This window comes from Barbus barbus (assembly GCF_936440315.1).
Source record: "Barbus barbus genome assembly, chromosome: 6".
NCBI classification, from domain to species: domain Eukaryota; kingdom Metazoa; phylum Chordata; class Actinopteri; order Cypriniformes; family Cyprinidae; genus Barbus; species Barbus barbus.
The window spans coordinates 15,107,057-15,130,841 of record NC_136734.1 but is presented as its reverse complement, the minus strand read 5'-3'; the positions used below and the strand labels follow the sequence as shown (position 1 = coordinate 15,130,841).

Genomic DNA, 23,785 nt, shown 5'->3' with positions numbered 1-23,785 from the left:
CGGATGTCATATGCCCCAGGAGCCTCTGAAACTGTTTCAGTGGCACCACAGTCCTGCCTCTGAAGGAACTCAGGCAGTTCAGCACTGATTGGGCGCGCTCGTCCATGAGGCGCGCCGTCATACTCACCGAGTCTAACTCCGCACCGAGAAAAGAGATTCTCTGCACAGGGGAGAGCTTGCTCTTTTCCCAGTTGACCCGAAGCCCCAACTGGCTGAGGTGCCGTAACACCAGCTCCCTGTGATCGCACAACTGCTCTCGGGACTGGGCCAGAATGAGCCAGTCGTCGAGGTAGTTGAGGACCCTGACGCCCACTTCCCGTAGCGGGGCAAGGGGCGCCTTCTACGACCTTCGTGAAGACACGGGGAGACAGGGAGAGCCCAAAGGGGAGGACCTTGTACTGTCATGCCCGACCTTCGGACGCAAACCATAGGAACGGTCTGTGTCGCGGAAGGATCGAAACATGAAAGTGAGCATCCTTCAGGTCAATCGCTGCAAACCAATCCTGGGGCTGGATGCACCTGATCATGCGCCTGTGCGTCAACATCTTGAACGGGAGCCTGAGCAGGCCCCGGTTCAAGACTCGCAATCCAGGATTGGTCGAAGACCACCGCCTTTCTTGGGTATGATGAAGTAAGGGCTGTAAAACCCCTGCCTCATCTCGGCTGGAGGGGCCGGCTCGATTGCACCCTTTGCCAGGAGGACAGCAATCTCCTCGCGCAAGACAGGAACGTTCCGAGCTACCACTGAGGTCTCGAGAACGCAGCTGAACTTGGGAGGTCGCCTGGCGAACTGAATCGCATAGCCGAGTCGAATTGTGCGCGTGAGCCACCGAGACGGGCTGGGCAGCGCAAGCCATGCTTCCAGACGCCGTGCAAGGGGCTCCAACGGCACAATCGACGTACCTGCGGTGGTGCAGAAGGCAGCGCGTTCTGAAGCATCCTTAACGAACTACCTAGGTCCCAAGGGGACTGGCTAGAGGTGCGTGGGGAGGCACTGCGTCCCCGAATCGCACTCTCTTGGCCGCTGGCAAGATGGGTCGCGGGCGAGAGTGAGGAGGCAGCGCGTCGCGCACTGTCAACCCGCGAACCTGATAACCCAGGGAAAAAGGAAATTGCTCTTCTTTTGACAATGTGGGTACCAGAATGAAATGATTCTCCCCCCAGCCCTCCTTCGGGGGAAGGAGCGGCGCTGATCTCGCCATCTCCTGAGATAGAGCAGCTTCCCACACCTCCGGGTTGCCCGTAGGGCAAGGCCAGTCGCTGAGCGCAGCTCCTGCGTCAACCTCGGGTTGGTACTACCCTCGTGCATTTAATGCCTTGGCTTGTGTACTCGCAGGATAGCCGTGGCATGCAGGGCAGGGGCGGCATGGCCCGCAGCACTATAAGCTTTGGCCGAGAACGACCATCAGCCTATAGGCTTTGGACGGGAGGCGCGAACGACTCCTCTAAGTGGCGGCGTTTCGCGGGCACAAGTGCACCGCGACCGCTCTCTCCACCTGGGGAATGTCAGCGTCACCCTTAGCCGCCCCGCCATCGAGGGTAGCGAGGATGGAGGAGGCAGACGCGCCGCTTCTGGCCGTAAAAAGGGGCCGTCCACGACTTCATCAGCTCCTCGTGCAACTTCCGGGAAGAAAGGAACCAGGGCAGGGCGTGGTCGCGAGCCACAGTCTATGCCGAGGAGCCAATCATCTCACCGCGAGGGCTCGGGACTGAGAGGTGTGCACGCCTCCAGCCCGATCTCGCGGCGGCCCGGGAAACACGCCCGTCAACTCTGGGTCCGATTCGGCGGCGGCCGCGAACCTCGAGGGTGGCAGCTGCGCCGAACCTTCATCCTCAGAGGACGATTGCCCATCCCCCGATGCCGCGATCGACATCTAATCCTCTATCGGCGCGCTGAATGAAACTGCTGGGCATGCCGTAAGACGGCACAGCAGAATCACCGGGGAGCCGCACAGCACAGCTGCTGCAGGAGGAGTGAAAGGTCCGTGGGGACTGGCCCGGCGGAAGGCTCTCACTGTAACCCTCAGATCGCCCAGAGCACTAGCCGATGGTTCTCTGCTTGTGGCAGAGAAGCCAGCGCGGGTAGTGACAGAGGGAGCCCCTCTCATCCCCGTGAGGAGAGAGAGGCGCGATCGCAGCGCTGCTATGGTTACACGCTCAATGAACGCATAAACCATCCACGAACGCAGCTTCAGCGTGCTGGAGCCCCAGACACTGAAGACAACGATCGTGGCTGTTGACGGAGGACAGGAAACGACCGCAACCAAGAGGACACGGCCGGAACAGCGTCTTTAAAAGGACGTGAACCGACCATGATTTGCTCTTTTAGGAAATCTGCTCTTTTAGTTGAAGTGCCCAGGGGAATCGCTGCAGACAGGACACCGCTGTTCGCACCGTGACACCAACCAGAACAGCTTCCAGACAGATGATGAATGGCTTTGTGGAGATCAACACGTTCATCCACTCGGCTCCGAAGCAAAAATCTGATGAGTGGATGCACCTGTCGCCCTTTTATGCCCGTATGCACGGGGAGTGGCTCAGGTATGCAAATTCCACTAGCCAATTTCATTGGCGTTTTCTCTTAAGTCAGAGATGATTGGGGCTTCCAAGTAAATCCCCTATGTCGTCACGACATAACTCGTAGTGACCGACAGATAGGGAACTAGGAATTACAGAAGCTTCAGTCTGGATCCAACCCTTAAATGATCTGTGATGACCGAACACCTGAGAAAAGATGATGCCAACCCCTCAGAGGACCTCAGAGGATGCCAACGCTCAGACAACATACAGAATTACCAAATTTTGCCATAAGTTAAATATATTAAGGTTATGCAATATATAAATATATTGTGGAAACTTAATTTCCTGTAGAGCTGCTTTGTAACGATTTGTATCGTAAAAAGCACTATACAAATAAACTTGAATTTAATTTAATTGAATTGTGTCAATAATAAATAAACCATCTGCACCGTTCTCATTGTAAAACGAGTCTCGCACAGACAAATGTACTTAATGAGTTCATCTAACCCAAGCTTGTATCTTTTTTATTGTGTATTACTTGGAAGAAAATTCCCTAATATACCAAAACTTATCCGATAGAAAAATAATAATAGGGTGAATCTCACAAAAATATGTCTGGGTCATATCTCACCCCAAAAATCAAAAGATAAGAAATAATACACTTTATTTTCCATCAAGAAAACCTTTTAGGAAGACAAATATTTTAGATTCTGCATTTGTTTTACACACAGTTCTCAATACTATAATGTGCCTGGATGGTTGACTTTGAGTTTTTAATTAATTTATTTATTAAAACATATTTTAGTGACAGTTTTGTGCACAGTTAACACATAGCCTCATTACTGCAATGTGCCTGAATAGTTTACTTTAGTTTAGTTTTTATATTTATCATTATTATTATTTACTTATTTTTGTAATTCACAATATTCTAAATAATTACACATTTTTAAGAATGAATTAATTCACAATATTTAATTTGAAAAGAATTTAATACTGCATTATGCACAAATATGTTGTATTATAATAATAATTACTATTATTTTTCTTATTTTGAGGTGAAATATGTAATAAGACAACAGTTTTTTTTATACCTGATACTTTTTCAATGATATTAAAAAATGAATAAAAAATAAATACATTTACTGAGATTTATACATAAAACAAGTGAAATGAATTTAACTCATTTTTGAATCTCAGGCAAATTTGCTGTTTTAAGAATGATTCTATGCAATAAAAAACAAACAAAAAAAAACATATGGACTAAGAAACAGTGCAGCCAGTAAAATTAAGAACAGGAAAATAAAATACGAAACAACCAAGATATAGGTTTAAAATAAACATCATGATTAGACTTTATTGAACACCCATAAACATTACAAAAAGGTGCCATTTTCCCTCAGTGGTGTCCCTCAGTGGCCCAAAAGACCTTCCAGGCAAAAAGCAGTGTCTCATGAAACAGGGCACTTCCCTCACACAAACAGCAGCTTAACTGCTGCCACGTCCCGACGAAACCCACACAAATACCAAACAGATTGAAGTGAAACGAACAAGCAACAACGACAAGCGACATTAACAAATACTTCATGGCTTTCCGCTCTCCTCCCATTTTGGGTACATGAAGATTTGATATCATGGCAGCATCGTTATGATATATCGACTCGATGAAGGCTTCACGTGGTCTCTGCGTAACTTGGCTTTCATGTTATCGACATGGGGGCTTGGGCTGATGGGGACTGGGCCTGTACAGCTGCTGCAATCGGACCGGTCTCATCGGCCACCCGGGTAACTGTCCAATTACTCTCAGGCCGACGGGCTGCCCGGGGCAGGAGTGACGGGCGCAAGGCCCCGAGACCTGCGGCTGGCCTGAGCGGGAGTCCAGAGGAGGTAGGACCGAAGCAGAGGAAGAGGAAAGCGGCAGCAGGATGGCCGGGGTCAGACCGTATCGGAGCTGGAAGACACGGGGAGGGCCGTGTGCGCTGATGCCATTTGGCCGGGAATCCTTATGTTCCTCCTCCCTCTTTAGCTCCTCCTCCTGTTTCTTCGGTTTCCTGTCGGCTTTGTTGAGCTCCTGGAGCTTCTCAGCTTGAGCGCGGCGGATATGGTACATCTTCCTGTGGCTTTGAAAAGAATCAAGGAATTCCTCCAGGGGCACGTGGCCCTCCATGAACCTCTCCAGCAACTCCTGTGAAGGTCAAATGACAAATAAACAGGTATTAGAGGACAGGAAGTCAAGCCGGATTCATAACAAGTGTGACGCAGACACAAACATCCCCTTTCTGACTCATCGTCTTCCAAGACAAATGTCAAAACCTAGTTATATAAAGAACGTTATTTGTACATGACCCTTCAAAATGACTTTGATGGTGGAATCTCATGAAGTCCGACTGATTACATCATTTAAAGAAATAATAAGTAATACTTTACTTTATGTATAGCCTTTATATTATAATGCATTATAAATGATCATTACAGGCTATAATGCATTATAATTATTCTTAATGTGCATTGTAATATATTAGATCTTGTCATAAATAATTAAAACCAAATTTAAATTGCATAGTCTAACAATGAATTTATAATGAATTAATTGTGGTTTCAATTATTCATGAGATTGTACAATGCATTATAAGGTGCATTACAAGGGATAATGCATAATGCATTAAAACTACTTTTATCATGCATTACACACAAAGGCTTTAAGTAAAGTGTTACCAAATATTTCTGCACTAAATAATTTTTTCCCTGCTGGAAAAAAAACCCCAAAAAAAACAGTTTAGACCAGCCTAAGGTGGTTTTCTGTTCTAAGCAGGTGTAAGATGGTCAGCTGAATCCCTTGCACATAATACATTTACTTGAAGCTTGAAGTACCCACCAAAATGTAAGATTCTCGAATACCAGTTAATGGTGACCGATATGCACACGACATGCAAGCAACCAGATATAATATTGAATATTTTTTCAGTATTTTATTTGTATTGATTTTGTTATTTTAATTAGTGGCACCGCAGTAAAATTATTCATATATAGTGCTGTATGACTAACTTCTTTTTTTGGGAACTCAAAACAATTATAAATAATAATTGACAAAACAAATTAAAGTAAAATAAAACAAAACAAAATACAATAATTATTTTATTTTATGATTTTATGATAGTTTTAACTTTAAATTGTAAAAAATAGACAGCAACTTTAAAATAAAAAAACGAACATTAGATCATTATATAATCATTTATGCTACAAGTGGCGATACTAAAATTTAGACCCTCAAATTCTTCACTTACAAACATTAAAACCTTACAAAAATGTCAAATCCTTAAGCTTTTATTTATTTATTTATTTTAGTTTTTTTTGTGGAATACTGGTGAAATGCTGTATACATCTGTCCACAAAAATGTTGGAAATTATGTAAATGTGTTCCCAAATGTGTGTTAAACTCACAGCATGAGACACATGCTGTGAGATGAACTCAATCTCACATGCAGAGATTGAGTTGACTGCATTTACAGTGAGCAAAGTTGCTCTGAGACACTGAAAACTCAAAATTATGAGCTGTGTGCATGCAGACCACAGTGCCGCGCTTCACTTTGAAACATGCAGCGCAACAGACTACATACTTAATTAAATTGCAGTCTTTGTTATGCTAATTGCACTGGTTTCAGCTTCAAATTTGATTAATTGTGCAGACCTATTTAGTTAGTTAGTTATTCACTCCTGATTTACTGTAGCTGATTTTCCAGCCTGACCAGCCAAAAAACTAAGTTAGGGTAATTTAATGTATTTTTAAGCAACATTTTTACGTTACTTGACAAAATCACTGTAGGGCTTAACAAACAGACAAAGATGACGTGTGCTCAAATAATCACACAATAAATATACCAGGACCCTGAAGTGTCTGTGGAAGGCTCTGCTGGAAGGGGCAGGTGTCTACGCTATGTCTGTCTCAGTATGGGACACTGAATAATTGATAAGTCTTGTCTGCACAAACCCACCCCCTAAATGTCCTCACAGACAGAACAATAAAGACTTTTAGGACACCTCCCCTGACAAACTACACATCAATGTGAGACAATAACAAGCAATGAGCAACTCTAACCCAGTACTGTTATTGTTAATCTAAAACTATTTCACAAATTTTCAGAAATTGAAAAAAATAAAATAAGAAATCAATATACACATGTAAATATTAGCTGAAAATCTTAAACAAAAATGAGACATTTCCTTTCTGCAACTGAAATAAAATACTACAGTTACTAAAACTAAAACTGAAAAAGCTAAATTGAAATTATTCAAAAAAGTAATTTAGAAAAATAAAAATAAAAGCTAATTAAAATTTTAATAAATACGATCACACACACACACATACACATATATATATATATATAAAACAAATCACTGCTCTAATGACAAACAATAAATATGATAGACAGACAGATGGATAGATAGATGGATGAACTGTAGATAAAACTACAATTACACAAACACAAAGTTAAATGAGCGAAAAGCTATTACATGAATACAAATACTTGATTTTGTAAGACTTCCTTTTAATTTCTTGCCTTTTTCAGAAAATATTTAGTTTTTATTTTTTCCATAGAAAACATTTGTTATACATGTTGCTATGGTGTTATGAGTGGTTTAGTATGTGAGGTTGCTAGGTTGTCCAGGGCAATAAAACAATAAAAATATTTTTATTTTTTAGAAGAAAAAGAAAAAATATATTTTTAAAAATATTTTTTAACAAAATATAACAATAATACTATGGATACTATAAATAAATAATATTAAAGCACTTATTTATAGGATGTTGCTCAGTGGTTTTTCCTGGCCCAAGTCAAAAGAGCTCGCCACTAAGTCTGTAATATTCTGGTCTATAGCTATGGCTTGAGTTCCTCTTTCAGTGCAAGTCTGTGTTTTTTCTCCTCGTTTAAGTTTTTGGCAAAAATCAGGTCAAAAATATCATAACACACCTTTCCAAACACAAAAAACACTGCATGACAAGTTAATACGGTAACACTTTAGAATAGGGAACACTTATTCACTATTAACTTCGACTTTTCCTAAATAAATTCCTAATTTGCTGCTTATTAATAGTTAGTAAGGTAGTTGTTAAGTTCAGGTATTGGGTAGGATTAGGGATGTAGAATAAGGTCATGTAGAATAAGGCATTAATATGTGCTTAATTACTACTAACAAATGGCTAATATTCTAGTAATATGCATGCTAATAAGCAACTAGTTAAGAGATCCTAAAATAAAGTGTTACCGTTAATACTATACAGCCAGGGGTTTGTTCAAATCTCTCAAGCATAAGCAACAGTAATAATGCTTCCTTCAGTAGGGTTTCTCAGTGTAATCAACAAAAAAAGTACTACTGCATGAATCCAAAGTTATACATTCAAAGCTTTTATTTTTAAAAGACCATTTGTCTTAATGGATGAAGCAGAGCCCTCGAACCGTGTTTCATGTGGTCTCCTGCTGTTTATTAGCTCTCTATAATTCTCAATAAAGACGTCATTAAAATTTTATAGTTTCATATGAGAACAGACTACGAACAGTTGCATCAGCCCTTTTCCAGACGTTGTTGAACTAATAGAATATGCAAGTCCTGTGGGAATTCATGGCCTAATCCAGCTCAGAAACACACGTTTTGACTGATGTTTTGTCTGGCATGCTTCCTGCTGAAGGCTGGCTCTCTGTACAGCTTACTTATGATGGAGTAAGATCATCAATCAGATGGCAGGGGTATAATGACAAAATCACGGAGCTATTGATTGGGCCTGTGTGGGGTGGAAGACACCGTGCTTCTTTACAGCCTGAGGATGGATAAACCTACGTAGATCAATCAGACAAAGCTGAACAGATGGGGCAAGGCGGCTGAAGAGGTCTAAGGAGTATTTTTTCCTAATGGCCCATGTTGTGCTGAGCTGTTTTAAGCCCTTTGTTGAATAGTCTGTGATGCTAACACATTACATAATGAATGGAGACGTTCAGGTTGTGGAAAAATCATTCTTCTGAGTCAGATATTTTCAATGAATCCATTCAATTGGTTCATAAATAAACAGTCTAGGGTCAACGGCTCACTGATTCATTGACCTGAATGTGATTTTCTTTTTCATGAAATTACAATAAATACCCTCACTAATAATTAATAATAAAACAATGAATAAACAGCAATGTGTGCCTATATATTGTTTTTGGGAATGTTTGGGGTCAGCAGGATTTTTTTTAAAGAAATTATGAATTTTATTCAGGAGGGATGGATTAATTGTTCTTTTGAACTTCCATTGGTTTTGACAGAAATATTAAGCAGCACTGCTTTCAACAACTGTTTTCATATTGATAATATTAAGAAATGTTTCTTGAACAGCAAATCAGCATATTAGAATGATTTCTGAAGGATCGTGAGACACTGAAGACTGGAGTAATGATTACACTTAAAATAATTACACTTTAAAATATATTAAAGCAGAAAATAGTTATTTTAAATTGTAATAATATTTCACAATATTACTGTTTTTACTGTATTTATGATCAGCTGAATGTACAATTGATGAATCTATAGAGACTTCTTTCAAAAAATTTACATTGACCCTAAACTTGAAAGGTAGTGTAATATGCAATGAATTGCTAAATCATTTTTTATCATTTTTTTGTTAAACAGTTCATTGAAACACTTTTCATTAGAAAAGATTTGTGGAAAGACTTCCCATCACTAGTAATGAATGCTAACAAGAAACATGAGCACATGGATGAAAAACAGGGATGGCCATGCTAAAATGTAATTATATCCATATAAACATATGGAACCATTTTCATGCTTCTGAGACAATGAGGGCTGATGTTATAACAACTGTTGTATTCATATTGAACAATTTGTATAGTCTATTACTTCATAACTTGCCCTACACCGGTGCTTTAAATGTGAATGACACCACCTCAAATCAAGCAGCTTGTTGAGTACTATTATTAAGAAAAAAATTATTATTAATATTTTTTGCCTGATTTATTGAAGGAGGGACCTGAGAAAAGTAAACAACTTTTATTGTTAGTATTTTAAGATAACAATTGAAGCAACTTGGGCTTACGTGATTATCCATTAAAAAAGATGTGAGCTAAAAAGTGAGTTTCAAACAGGATACATGAGGCTTTTGAGGACTGTTTATTTGTACGTACCTAAATTATCATTGTATTATCAAAAAACTAAGCATTTAAATATCAGCAACTGTGCCAAATTACATATTGTTGCTCAAATGTAGTGTTTTTTCTTCTGTATCATACTATATATGCCATAAAAGCCTGATGTATAAAGTTCACATACAAACTTTATTTATTTAATTATTTTGTAATATTTTGTCCAAAGGTTCAACAAACCATTCCCTTTTTTTTTTTTTTTTAAAGTGGGGTTGGGTTATACACCTATATCTACAGTAACTGGAAATGCACCTGAGCACCATGTGTGGTCAAATGTTCTTAATGAAATATTGGGAGTGCTGGTTTTCCACTTCTGGGACAAACCACAGGAGACATGACATCAGACATGATGTGTTTGCCTCATCTCTTATTTATGTCACACGGCTGTCAATGCTTTAAATCACTGATTAGATCACAGCTCCATCTTTGTAAGTAGTGCAGAGGTTAGTGGATTTTAGGGTGGATTTTCACCCTCATGTCACCCTCAAAAATTCAGATCAACAGGTTCAATGTAAATAAGGATGGTGTCATGTAGAGTAAAGACTTTCTGCACTTTTGTCAAGCTTTCATTCTGTTTTGTTCTGGTTCAGTTGGCAGGGCATGTTCATTCAACGGTGTGTCTGAATAAACAACATCCTGAGAGTTCTGCTAAAAAAACAACATGTCAAAAGTTTACCTGCATTTTGTTGTCTTTTGATACAGGGTGGGTAGGGACCGAGAAGAGAAGACACAAAGAGTTTCTGTATATATAAAAGAAGCAAATGATTTTGAAATCACCTCAGACTGATCTTCGGCACGTGCGACCTCCTCCTGGAGCAGATTGTGGGCAGTCTGAGGGCTGTGCTTCTCCATGAAGGCCTCTGGAAAACCACAAACATTTAATCTCAGTCAGTTTAAATTCTCAACACAACACTGGCTCAGAATCGCATTAAAATCTCTAGAGAAGGGAGAGAAAACTCATTTCTATAGATATTACTGTGACTCTGCAGTGCTTCAGTAGCCCTGCTGCAGAGTCTACAGCCCTACAGCAAAAACTGTGAAAGACAACAAACATAATAAATATCCTCCGGTTACATAGAGTGAGTGAATGATTCTTTTAGTATGTTTTCAGGTAATTGGCTGAACAGATTCACAAAACTGCTAAATCGCTCGAAGAGTTGAGTGGTTCGCAATTACTGAGTTAATAAATCACTCATCAAAATGAGCTTTTATTGATACGAGTAGGAAAAAATGTTTTGTGCTGTATATTTTACCTTGCAGTTATTATCAGAGGACTATAGGTCTGTTCACACAATACAAAAATTTGCAAAAAAAATCAGCAGACGGGCTGAATGAAAATGCAATTTCACTCTCTGACAGTAGGCGGAAAAAAGATCACCCTTTATTAAAAAAAAATGTTGCACTGATGGCATGCAAATGTTTTCAGCAACGAGGAGCATGTTTTTGGGAGTTGTATAGTGTATTCCCAACTTTTGATGACGAGCAAATGTCTGTATCTGTCTGAAGAGTAGTTTATTAAAATCGTGAACATACATTGTGCTTAGAAGAAAAAAAAAACAAGAACACATTTACTAAAATAATCACTAGTAAATAGCTGAAGATTGTCATGGTTGAGCTGGTAGTGCTGAACAACAGTAAACTTAATTAGGCATAATTTTTTATTTTTTTTTCATTATCAACAACTGAAACAGTTTCATTAATTTCAGTTCAAATTTTTTATAAAAATGACAAAAAATTGGAACCATTTGAACAAACATCTTTAAAAAAACATACAACTTACTGATCATTTCTTTGTATCGTGCATGCTGCGTATTACTGATATTAATTATATGGCTCCGCGTTATCACCCGGGCAGAACTATTCCAGCCACCAAAGACAGATTCACAAATAACCTGCCTGATTTATCTCAACTGCTCTGTGTACCCATAAATACACATGAACTAGACGAAATGACTAGCAACATGGGCACTATCTTCTCTAATACATTAGAAGCTGTTACCCCCCTCAAATTGAAAAAGGTTAGAGAAAAACGTACTGCGCCATGGTACAACAATAATACCCATTCTCTCAAGAAAGAAACTCGTAATCTTGAGCGCAAATGGAGAAAAACTAACTTGGAAGTTTTTAGAATTGTGTGGAAAAACAGTATGTCCAGCTATAGACAGGCTCCAAAAGCTGCCAGAGAAGAGCATATCCGCAAACTCATAGATAATAACCAAAACAATCCAAGGTTCTTATTTAGCACAGTGGCTAGATTAACAAATAAACAGACGCCACCCCATCTACATATTCCCTCACAGTTTAATAGTAATGACTTTATGAATTTCTTTACTGATAAAATAGATAACATCAGAAATACAATAACAAATGTATATTCTACTGCGTCTAGTATTTCAGCTTCATTCATCGCACCCAAAGAAAAACTGCAGTGCTTTACAACTATAGGACAGGAAGAGCTAAATAAACTTAGTGCATCTAAACCAACAACATGTTTATTAGATCATGTACCCACTAAACTACTGAAAGAGTTGTTACCTGTAGCAGAAGAACCGCTTCTTTATATTATTAACTCCTCGTTGTCTTTAGGTCACGTCCCAAAACCATTCAAGCCGGCGGTTATTAAGCCTCTTATTAAGAAACCACAACTAGATTCTAATGAACTGGCAAATTACAGACCCATTTCAAATCTTCCGTTTATGTCTAAAATTTTAGAAAAAGTTGCGTCTGCTCAATTGTGCTCCTTCTTGCAAAAAATGATCTCTATGAAGAATTTCAGTCAGGTTTCAGGCCTCACCATAGTACAGAAACTGCACTTGTTAAAATTACAAATGACTTGCTTCTTGCTTCAGACCAAGGCTGCATCTCATTGCTAGTATTACTTGATCTTAGTGCTGCGTTATAGCACTATAGACCACAACATACTCATAGATTGATTACAAAACTATACTGGTATTCAAGGGCAGGCTTTAAGATGGTTTAGATCCTACCTGTCCGATCGCTACCACTTTGTTCATTTAAATGGAGAGTCATCTCAATTATCACCAGTAAAGTATGGAGTACCACAAGGATCTGTCCTAGGTCCTCTGCTATTTTCAATATACTTGTTGCCCCTTAGTAATATTATTAGAAAATACGGGATTAGTTTTCATTGTTAAGATGATGATACTCAACTATATATCTCAACAAGACCAGAGTAAACTTATAAACCATCTAAGCTAATAGATTGTGTAATAAATGTAAAAGATTGGATGACCAATAATTTCCTCCTATTAAATTCAGATAAGACAGAGATATTACTTATTGGACCAAAAAACATTACACAGAATCTCTTGGATTACAATTTACAACTAGACGGATACAATGTTACATCCTCTAAAGTAAAAAATCTGGGTGTTATATTAGACAGGTAGAGTTTTTTCACATTTGGCTCCCAAACTCCGGAATAGCCTTCCTGATAAAATTCGGGGTTCAGACACTCTCTCTGTTTAAATCTAGATTAAAGACACATCTCTTCAGCCAAGCATTCACATAATGCATCTTATAATCTTGTACTGCAGTTATATCTGATCAAATGTACATTATTATTGAACAAATCATTTTTGCTTAGATGGAACAGCAGCTACGCTAATTATGTCTCTATTTGTTTCTCTGTTTCTGTAACTACGAATTACAGAAGCTTCAGTCTGGATCCAACCCTTAAAATGATCTGAGATGACCGAACACCTGAGAAAAGATGATGCCAACCCCTCAGAGGACATCAGAGGATGCCAACGCTCAAGACAACATACAGAATTACCAAATTTTGCCATAAGTTAAATATATTAAGGTTCTGCAATATATAAATATATTGTGGAAACTTAATTTCCTGTAGAGCTGCTTTGCAACGATTTGTATCGTAAAAAGCGCTATACAAATAAACTTGAACTTGATACAAACTTCTGAACAGCAGTGTATATAGAAATAAAACAAACACAACAAATAAAATGGCATATTCAATATACAGTATATATTGTAAATAGCGCTATACAAATGTGAATTTAAATGTGAATGTGAAAATCCAAACTCAAAAGGAGTTTAGAATCTAATTGTGTAAAGCATTTCAAATGAAAGTCTAATGCAAATGAAAGAGAACAGAAAAACACATATTTGAGAAACTATACACAAAACCTAAATAATTGCAATATTACCATATTGTGTTTCAGATATCTATATAATATCCAATCTGTAAAGGCACGTTCACATTAAGTATGATAACTGTAAATATAAACGCTAAACAATCACTCTAATTATACGAGAATAGCAAAGTTCACACCACAACTATAACTATAACAACAGAGGAATGATTTTGTTGGAATCACTTTCAGAACGTTTTTTAAAGCTGATGAACAATAAAAACATAGACAGCCAATGAGAATCCAGACTTTAAAGAACTTGATTAGGCCTATTGAAAGCAGATTACAGATTACATAAAGGCAAAGTGCTTATAATAAACAACATTCGTACCATGTGTGGATGGCCATATAGTTATAGTTATCGTTTTTGGTGTGAATAGACTGATTTCCACCCTCAGTTACCAAGTGAAATAATTCCTAACTGAATCAAGCGAGCAGTGAGTTAAAAGCTTGCTCACTAAGCTGTCAGTCTGTCATAAACTGTTACACGTTTGAACGTGCAAGCTTGCTTGAGATTTGAGAGCTATGTATGAGGATGATTTCTATAAAAAAAAAACTTACATTTCTGTCTGTTATTCTCATAAAGCTACCTCAGAAGACTGAAACATGCTACGACTACTTTTGAGGTCTTTTAGGTGCATGATGCAATAAATTGCACATTAATACTATATATATATATATATATATATATATATATATATATATATATATATATATATATATATATATATATATATATATATATATATATATATATATATATAAATAAAACATCAGCTGATAGCGTCCCGCTGCACAAACAGAAATTAGGTCTCTCAGGGGCTGGTGACTGTGTGCCAACAGTACAAAAGAACATCGCAACAGTGTGTTCAGTTCAGTTGAGAGTGTGTTCAGCTGTGAAGAAGCTCCGTAGGCTTGAGTCTTGTGTAAAGTGCGGGACTGAAGCTGCTCTCAGGTCTCTTCACAGTGTTATTGCAGGGCCCTGAGGGTGAGGGTGGATGCAATCACTCTCTGTTAGCTCATGTCCACCGATGAGAGTCAGGGGCTCGAACCCTCTAAGTGTTGTGCTGGGGTTGCTGTGGCAACCGGCAATTATGCTAATGTGCAGATGTGTTGAGTCCACAGGGGATGTGAAAAGCTGAGCTAGTGGCCATCGAGGGCACAGACAGGTCACAGCAATGACACCATTTGCGCTTCAATGAGCCAGAGCTGCTCCCTAAACAAACCTCCATTACAGAATGGAAATGCTCCTGAGAAAATTAGTGGGGAGCTACAATGGCAAAATGAAGGTATCAACTGGTAATTATAATGGTAATGTATGATTATTCACCATTTAAATGGTACTCCAACACTTTGGAAAAAGTTCATTTTAATAAGGTAAAAAAGGTTTAAAAATATACAGTAAATATGACCTTTTATACAGTAAAAAAATACCGTATGTCATTTAATTTTAAAATGTGTGAGAATATTCAAGAAAATGTATGCACTTTTACGAATTTTCAGCAGTATAAAGTATTAATCAGTTTAAAATGTAGAATGAAATCAGTATTATATTTAAGAAAATACTACATGTACTTTTACAGTAAAAGTAAATAATGTTACAAATTGTGTTTTACAATTTTTTTTTTTTTTCACAAAAAAGATATTATTTAGCAAAGTAACTTAAAAGTGTCACAAAAATAATAACAATTTAACTTAATCTTTCAGTTATTTTAACAAAAAATGTCAAATAATTAAACAAATATATTATATACACTAGCATTCAAAAGTTTGGGGTCAGTAAAATTTTTAAGAAGGTGTTTAAGAAATTAATACTTTTATTTAGAAAGGATGTGTTAAAGTGATCAAAAATGTAAATAAAGGGGAAGTCGAGGGGAAGTCGTGGCCTAATGGTTAGAGAGTCAGACTTGTAATCCAAAGGTTGTGGGTTCGAGTCTCGGGCCGGCAGGGATTGTAGGTGGGGGGAGTGAATGTCCAGCGCTCTCTCCACCCTCAATACCACGACTGAACCCCCAACTGCTCCCCGGGAGCGCCGCAGCATAAATGGCTGCCCACTGCTCCGGGTGTATGTTCACGGTGTGTGTGTGTTCACTGCTGTGTGTGTGTGCACGTTGGATGGGTTAAATGCAGAGCACGAATTCCGAGTATGGGTCACCATACTTGGCTGAATGTCCCTTCACTTCACTTCACTAACAAAAAAAGAAACAGCTCATTGAAATTGTAATAATATTTTACACGATTACTGTTTACTGTATACTTTGATCAAATAAAAAAATATATAAAAAAATACTGACCCCAAACTTTTGAACGTTATATGGAAATAAAAACATTCAAATAATTAGATTGTCAAGAGATTTATTTTTAAAAAGTTTTGATAAAATGATACAGAAAGATTTTTATAGCTGTTAAAAAATATTTCTGGATGATAAATTCTATTACATCCCCTGCTACTAGCAGGTGTGGGAAAATCACGCAACATACTTTACGTGAAACAGACTACAGCAGCTAATTACATGTTATTACATTGTAATAATCATGGTAGTGACCAAAAACCTGTCATCACTATAATACCATGTTGAAATGGTAAAATAGCTTTTATTCAAGTACGCTCCTGCATCTCCAGACTTGCTTTTTCAAGCATTCACCGCTGCTTCGTTCAAGTTAATCTATTTGAGATTCTCTCATGTAAGCAAGACTCATATATAATGTGCTTCATCCTTAATTCATCTCGTCACTACTACGGATTGATGCCAACATTCAGGCACACGCCTTGCCAATAACTCACAACAAAGCCTTTAATACTGCCGCTACATGCCCCGCTCTCACAACATGAATAATCAAAGGCCCACTATGTCACATGCATTAGTGTGTATCTGTAGGTTCTTGCCGTGTGCCTGGGGGGGAGTGGCACACCACGTGGATGACCCCGGAGACCCACGCTATGAAACGGTAATGGAAGACGACAGACAGCCAAACAAACACTTGGGGAGCAGCTGTGGGTGACCTACATACTGGGGAGAAACCATGCAGATGGGCCGCAGGGTGCTCGCTTCACGCCGAGGAAACTACTGGAGCCAGAGATATGACCCGGGGCATGTGGGATCTCGCAGTTACAATGGATCGTGATGGATATGAAGCTAAGGACCCAACGCTTTCATTGTTGTGACATGACAGATCACTGTCCTCTTCTGGAAGTGGTCACGTGAAACTAAAATAGAAACAATAGCAGAAAAGAATTGAGAATTGAAACCAATTAGGCGCATGAATGGAATGGCCAATCAAAGAAAGAAAATCATCATTCACCTGGACTGAACTTCAGAGCTCAATAACCAGAGCCAAGCGCTGTCCTCCCTCCATGAATACATAATGCTAATTGATTTCATTGAGTCCACACAATCGTTTTGTTACAAAGGTCTTTTGAGATCTGACTTAGCATTTGTAAAAGAAAAACATTCTTATTCTCCAAAAGTTTAAGCTGTTTCTTCTCACAGGATAACCTTTGTTAAAAAGAAGTACATTTTAGCATCATTTTAGAAAGAACACTTTTGGAAATAATGCAATTTAAATGAACATACGTAACTGAAAACTGAATGAAATTAAAATTTATTATAGTTTAAATTTACATGAAATGCAATTAACTGCACTTTAGCGTACCTACTTACTGTAGACCACTTATTTTTATGCAATTTCATAATGACTTCTATTGTCTTAGAAATATGGTTAAAGTGTACTGTTGAATACTAGCATTTATCTTTTCTTGCAATTACACATTTGTAATTTTAATACATTTAAAATATATTAACTTTAAATATAATATTGAACCACACATTGAACCCATTGAACCCACTGCTCCGGGTGTGTGTTCACGGTGTGTGTGTGTTCACTGCTGTGTGTGTGCACGTTGGATGGGTTAAATGCAGAGCACGAATTCCGAGTATGTCACTTCACTTTCACACTTTTCACTTTCACTTTCACATTGCAATGATAATCAAGTACTGTTCTTTAGTATGTAAAAAAAAAGTACTTTAAAACTTTTAATCTGACATGACCACACACAGTATACTTTGTGTGCACTCAATTGTGCTAAAAAACAATACAGTGTGTTCTCTTAAGTACAATTTATTTTTTATTTCATTAATATTTAGTGCTTTCAAACGATTAATCGCAATTAATCGCATCCAAAATAAAAGTTTTTGTTTACATAATACATGTGTGTACTGTGTATTAGTGTTGTCAAAAATGTCGATATTTAGATAAATATCGATACTGAAATATCTGAACGGTACCAATATTAATTTCCCGAAGTATCGATACACAGATACTAGCCGAGCTGTCACTTTCACTTCTCTCCAAAGGCGCATGGACAAGCACAACACGTGACCGCACTCGTCTCCTTCGCTCTGGTTAAATAGCAAAAGTGAAGTGAATAGAAAGATGACTGCTCTGGTTGTTAAAGAACACAGCAGGAGCGCTATCTGTAGGGATCTATGATCTCCGCGATGCAGAGAACGCCACGGAATCCAGTCATAAAAACGGAATTTACAGTTTAACGCGGAATGTCACGGAATTTGTCAAAGTTTGGATGAATTAATCAAAAGTAGGTAATTACACTTAAATCAAATCACGATATGGACTAGTATCTGTAAATATTAAGCTGCAAAAGTCGATTTAAATATGAATCCTGCATGTTCTGCGCGTCTCTGTGTGAATGTGCTGCACGGGCGGTTGTGTTTACTAATGTGGCGCTCGCGGTGATTTCAGCGTCTGCCGTCTCAATGAGGACATAAATACATCAACAATATCTCCAGAACTGATCCTTAAATTTTACCATTTAATTTGAGTAAAACTAGCATCATATCATACACACACAGAACTTTAAAGGTATTCACAGCAACCCGTCAAAATAAAAGTTCGGTTTAACTTAGCCTATTAAAGACCGTGTGCCAGAAATAGGCTATATTACTATTATTTAGTAGAATGTACATAATACTACTACTTACTACTACTGTTCATTTTAAAAAAAGAAATAATCACAAAATATTTTAATTTTAATAGTAAATCCCCTTCATTTGCCAAAAATGTAAATGTTGAATTTTCATTAATTCAAATATAAATTAAAATTGTTTTATGCCTTCATCTGATATAAAATTTAAATACACAACACAGAATTTCTGAGGAGGAAAACACATTTCATAAGGCTACTGTAAGAATAAATAAAAATAGTTTGTATGCATTCAAATAATAGACATGCTAAAACACAGAATTTGGTAACAATAAAACATAAGGTGAGAAAAAAATAAAACATTTCATACGGCCCTAAACGTGTCATTTTTGTTACACTTTTAATAAATTAAATATTAAATTGTATAATTTTCATGATTTTAATGAATTAGACATGCTTTTAGATTAATAGCATTTAATTTGACCATTAAAAAAAAATGGAATCCAGAAAAATTAAAATGGAAAAAAATTTAATGTAGAAAAAATAAAACGGAATTTGGGGAAAAATAAAACGGATTTCATAGGGCCCTATATCTGGAAATATTTTGGTTATGAAGCAAATGAGAATATCAACAAATAGAACTTTGGATTTTAATTAGTACATGTATTAGTAAACGTTAGTTTCAATTAACATTTAACTAAGATTAATAAAAGATTAATAAATAAATCAACAAATGCAGTACCTCAAGACATTTTTTGTTCATGTAAAATATACCGCATGTTCTCGACTTGTTACATTTATCTTTAAATTAAAAAAATTACCCCCTTAATATTGTGGCAGTTTTTTTCTCCATGGTATCGAATATCGATATTTTTCAAGGTATCGTATCGTCTTTATATATACATAAATATACACAGTACACACACATATATAAATGTAAACAAAAACGTATTTTGGATGCGATTAATCGTGATTAATCATTTGACAGCACTATTAATATTATATTATATTATACTGTATTCAAGTACAGTTTTTTTAAATATACTTTTAAGATTTGAAGTATATTATTATGCTTCTTTTTTGACAAGCGAACCTTATGAAATCAGTTGTCAGCGACAACAAAAACTCACATTCTCACTTATTTATAATGACAATACTGTAAAATACAGTCCAAGGGTCCAAAATAAAAAAATATTATTCATTAGTGTAATAACTTGAGTAAAAAAAAATAAAAAATGATTTTTTAGAATGTTGTAGTATTAGGTTTGTCCTTCAGCAGCACTCAAACTGAAGCACTAAACAAAACTTGATGATCATGTTCTCCAGCAGGACTGAGATGATCCAAAGATCAAGGAAGGGAGACTACTGACTGTTTGCAATCAAGCATTTTCAAATGAATTAAATCTTGATTATTCATCTTGCTGGCTTGGTAATTATCTTACAACAGACAAATACAAAGATATGCATGTCTCTGATCTGGACATATTAGCTGAAGATGGTGAGTGTTGGATAAATTATAGATTAATCATTTGATACTCCAAGTCTTGAGTAGAAAAACAAATTTAGCATGCAAGACCCAATGGCCTAGGCATTTTTTTCAATGCAATGCAATGTCAATCTGAGTCATGTCAATGGATATGACTCACTGCTATGCATTACATAATACGCAACACAATGCTATTAGTGAAGAAAACAAAAGCTAACAACACAACAAATTCACCAAGACAGAATTTCAGAAAACGCTTCCAGTAGTCTGCAACGTTAACCTTTTACTCGTAATGAAATTATGTATATTTGACAAAATGATATCCAGTCACATGAGACTAAGATTCATGAATTACTTTATGTACTATTATAGCACTTATTAATATTTTTAAGTAGCTTTTATTATTACATTTTCAGTTCACGTTTTTTTAGGTTTTAGTTAGGGATGTGCGATATTGAATTTTTGCCGATATTTTGGCCGATACCAATATATTTCCTTTTGTTTGGAAACACCAAGTCTCACCTGTGCAGAAATTATAAGTAAAATATTTTTAATTTTGGCTTGTTTTTAACAAGAACTTATTTGTTAGAATTAAATAAAAAATAATGAAGGTTTTTTTGACAGTACATTGAAGCTTTGACAATAACTATAAATAAACTATATCAATCGCTAAGCTTTTTAATGCATTTTATCTAATATTTATATTCTATGTCAGCTTAATTTCAATTAATGAAAACACCTTTTAATAGTTTCAGTTTTAGTTAACAATAGCAACACTGCTGCTGACTTACCAATAACCTAGAAAAAAACTATTATTGTTATTGCAGTGTTAGTGCAGCTTTCAGAGGATGTAAATGAACTTGATTTTACATGCTCATAATTGGTTAAGAATCAATAAATCTATTTTTGTCATGCCACAAAAGCATTCTGAAGTGAACTGAAACCTAATTATTTTCATCTCGCCAGCTAGGTGATTACCCTAATTATTATGTCAGTAAAATATGCATGAGCATGCCTCTAAGCATGAGATATTAGCTGACTGGTGAATGATTGATTGAAGATTAATTGTTCATTGCAATAAAACACATTCATTCAATAAGTTTTGAACAGCTAAAAGAACTTAGCATGCAAGACTCGGTGGACCAGTCAATTTTTCAGCGCAATGCACCCTGTCAACCCAAGTCCAGTGTTGGGGAGTAGTTAACTACAAGTAGCGACGCTACTAACTTAACTACATTTTTCAGTAGCTTGGCAGTAGCTCAGTTGCTTTTTAAACAGTGTAGCTTTTCCAGCTAACTACTTTTTGCAGCAAGTAGCGGTGTAGCACGAGCAAAAGCTACATTGCGTTTTGTCGAGCCTGCGCGAATCAGCGCGATGCAAGGATATTCTTCTTGTTAGATTACAAACTCATTTTTTGCCATTACCGCCACCTGTTGTTTAATCACGCATCTTGCGGCTAACGGTTCACTGACGTACAGAAGTGGGTTGACACACCCATATTATCCATGATGGAGCAAGACGTGGCGGCAGATTTGGAGGATGGAGAAACAACTAACGTTAATTACCCATGGCCTTATTTGTCCAAGTTCATGTCTCTCAAAGAAACGACAAGTAAAGGTTACACTTTTTGTAACAGTCTGAGATATTTGAGTGTTGTGTGTAATAAAACCATAATTAAACAGAATTGTATTGCATTGTTTTAAACACTAAATATTTTACTTAAAACATTCCTCAGACACGTATTCAGTTATTTATAATATACGTTGTTCAAAAAAATAAAAAGTAGTTTCAATGTAGCTAGCTACTTTTTGATAGTAACTTGTAGTGTAGCTAACTACTTTTCCAAAAGGGTAGCTTGACTGTAGTTTAACTACTTTAACTTACGAGTAGCTTGTAGCTTGTCAAACTACAGTTTCAGAGTAGCTTCCCCAACACTGCCCAAGTCATATGTCAATGGATTGGACTCCATACATTAATATGTATGGGAGGAAAGCGCTATTTACACAAGGACTTCTGTCTGTGTAAAGCCACCTTGAAATGTAACACTTTAGCAAACGTTTTGTTTGCGTCACCAACTAATGCTGCTGTGTCATCACATTGCTGTGCTCGGCCTCCCATCATTCATTCAAGAATATTTTCACTTTCTATAACTCACCTTCTCTTTCAATAAAGAAATTGGTGTGTACTTCCACAATGATGGACGGTATACAAGTATAAAAGTGACAACTATTTGGAATAATTGATTATCTGGAATTTATTCCATGTGTTTTAGTTCACATTGGCTTCGTTTAATGGAACTCTTGGCAAAACGAGTTGTAATAGACTTGATTAATGTGTGAGCATATGCACAGGAAAAATTGCAAAGCCCTCTACTTTGCAAGCGTGTGTGCACACACTCCCTCACTTCCTGTCAAAATAACAGAACGGTGGGTGTTCTTTTGTGGTCTTTACAGATAAATACCACCGGCTGCTTTCCTGTCATCAGAATGAAAGGAATAACTTCAGACGACTAAAGAACCCCGGTGGGTTTGCATGCGAAAGCCTGTGCATCAAATCCTCTCGTATTCACGTGTAAAAGATTAGTTTGGGCAAAAAATCAACATCAATGTTCTAAAATCGGTATGCTATAATTTCTTTCCATGGAACACAAAAGGATAATTACATAAAAATATCATAACGCATGACAGTTCACAGTGAAGATGTCAAAAAGAACCATAAAAGCAGTCCATATGGCTTCTGCACTATATTCCAAGTCATAAATCAATGATGATCTTTCCCAAGAAGAAAGTCATGCAGGTTTGGAACAATACGAGGGCAGTAAATGATTAACACGTCTCCTTCATTAAAGCACTGAATTGATATCTGTAATGCTCCAGCACTGCAAGATTCTGTGTTAAAATGTAAACTTCTGATGCAAAATTAGAGGGGAAAGCACACCAGTGCCCTTCTGAAGAATGCATTCATTGAGGGCTTTTGTTCGGGTTTTCCTCGGGTCAAAACAGACAATGTGGGGACACCACAAAAGCCCAAACACAAGGATGCAGGTGCCTGAGGAGACCTTTCTGTTTAATTAAAAGGCCTGACAGCTAGGTCAGCATGTGATTTCTTCTAATAAACCGCAACATGCTAAAAACAGAATCAACATGATTACATCTCTTTCAACAATCGTGTATGGCCATAAATGGCTCATAATAAATAAAAAAATAGGCACTAAGTTTATATACACTACCGTTCAAACGTTTGGGATCAGTATGATTTTTTGGGGGGGAGATCTGTAAGATGTTTTTGAAAGAAGTGTCATCAGAAGTGTCAGTGCTCATCAAAAATACAGTAAAAACAGTTATATTGTTAAATATTCTTACAATTTAAAATAACAGTTTTCTGTTTTAATATACTTTAAAATATAATCTATTCCTGTGGTGACAAAGCTGAATTTTCAGCAGCCATTACTCCAGTCTTCAGTGTCTCAAGATCC

At 37.2% G+C, this 23,785-nt stretch overlaps 1 protein-coding gene across 1 annotated transcript in view; it reads right to left on the bottom strand.

Annotated features, from left to right (window-relative positions):
* Nucleotides 1-3,572: 3,572 nt before the first annotated feature.
* LOC306871007 (vacuolar protein sorting-associated protein 37D-like) overlaps nucleotides 3,573-23,785 on the bottom strand; it is a 47,595-nt gene continuing 27,382 nt past the window's right edge. The window contains exons 3-4 of the mRNA XM_079418648.1: nucleotides 10,488-10,570; nucleotides 3,573-4,702 (exon numbers count right to left, since the gene is read on the bottom strand). Coding sequence (XP_079274774.1) covers nucleotides 4,223-4,702; nucleotides 10,488-10,570 — 563 coding nt within the window. The 3' untranslated portion in view covers nucleotides 3,573-4,222. The remainder of the gene's footprint in view (nucleotides 4,703-10,487; nucleotides 10,571-23,785) is intronic.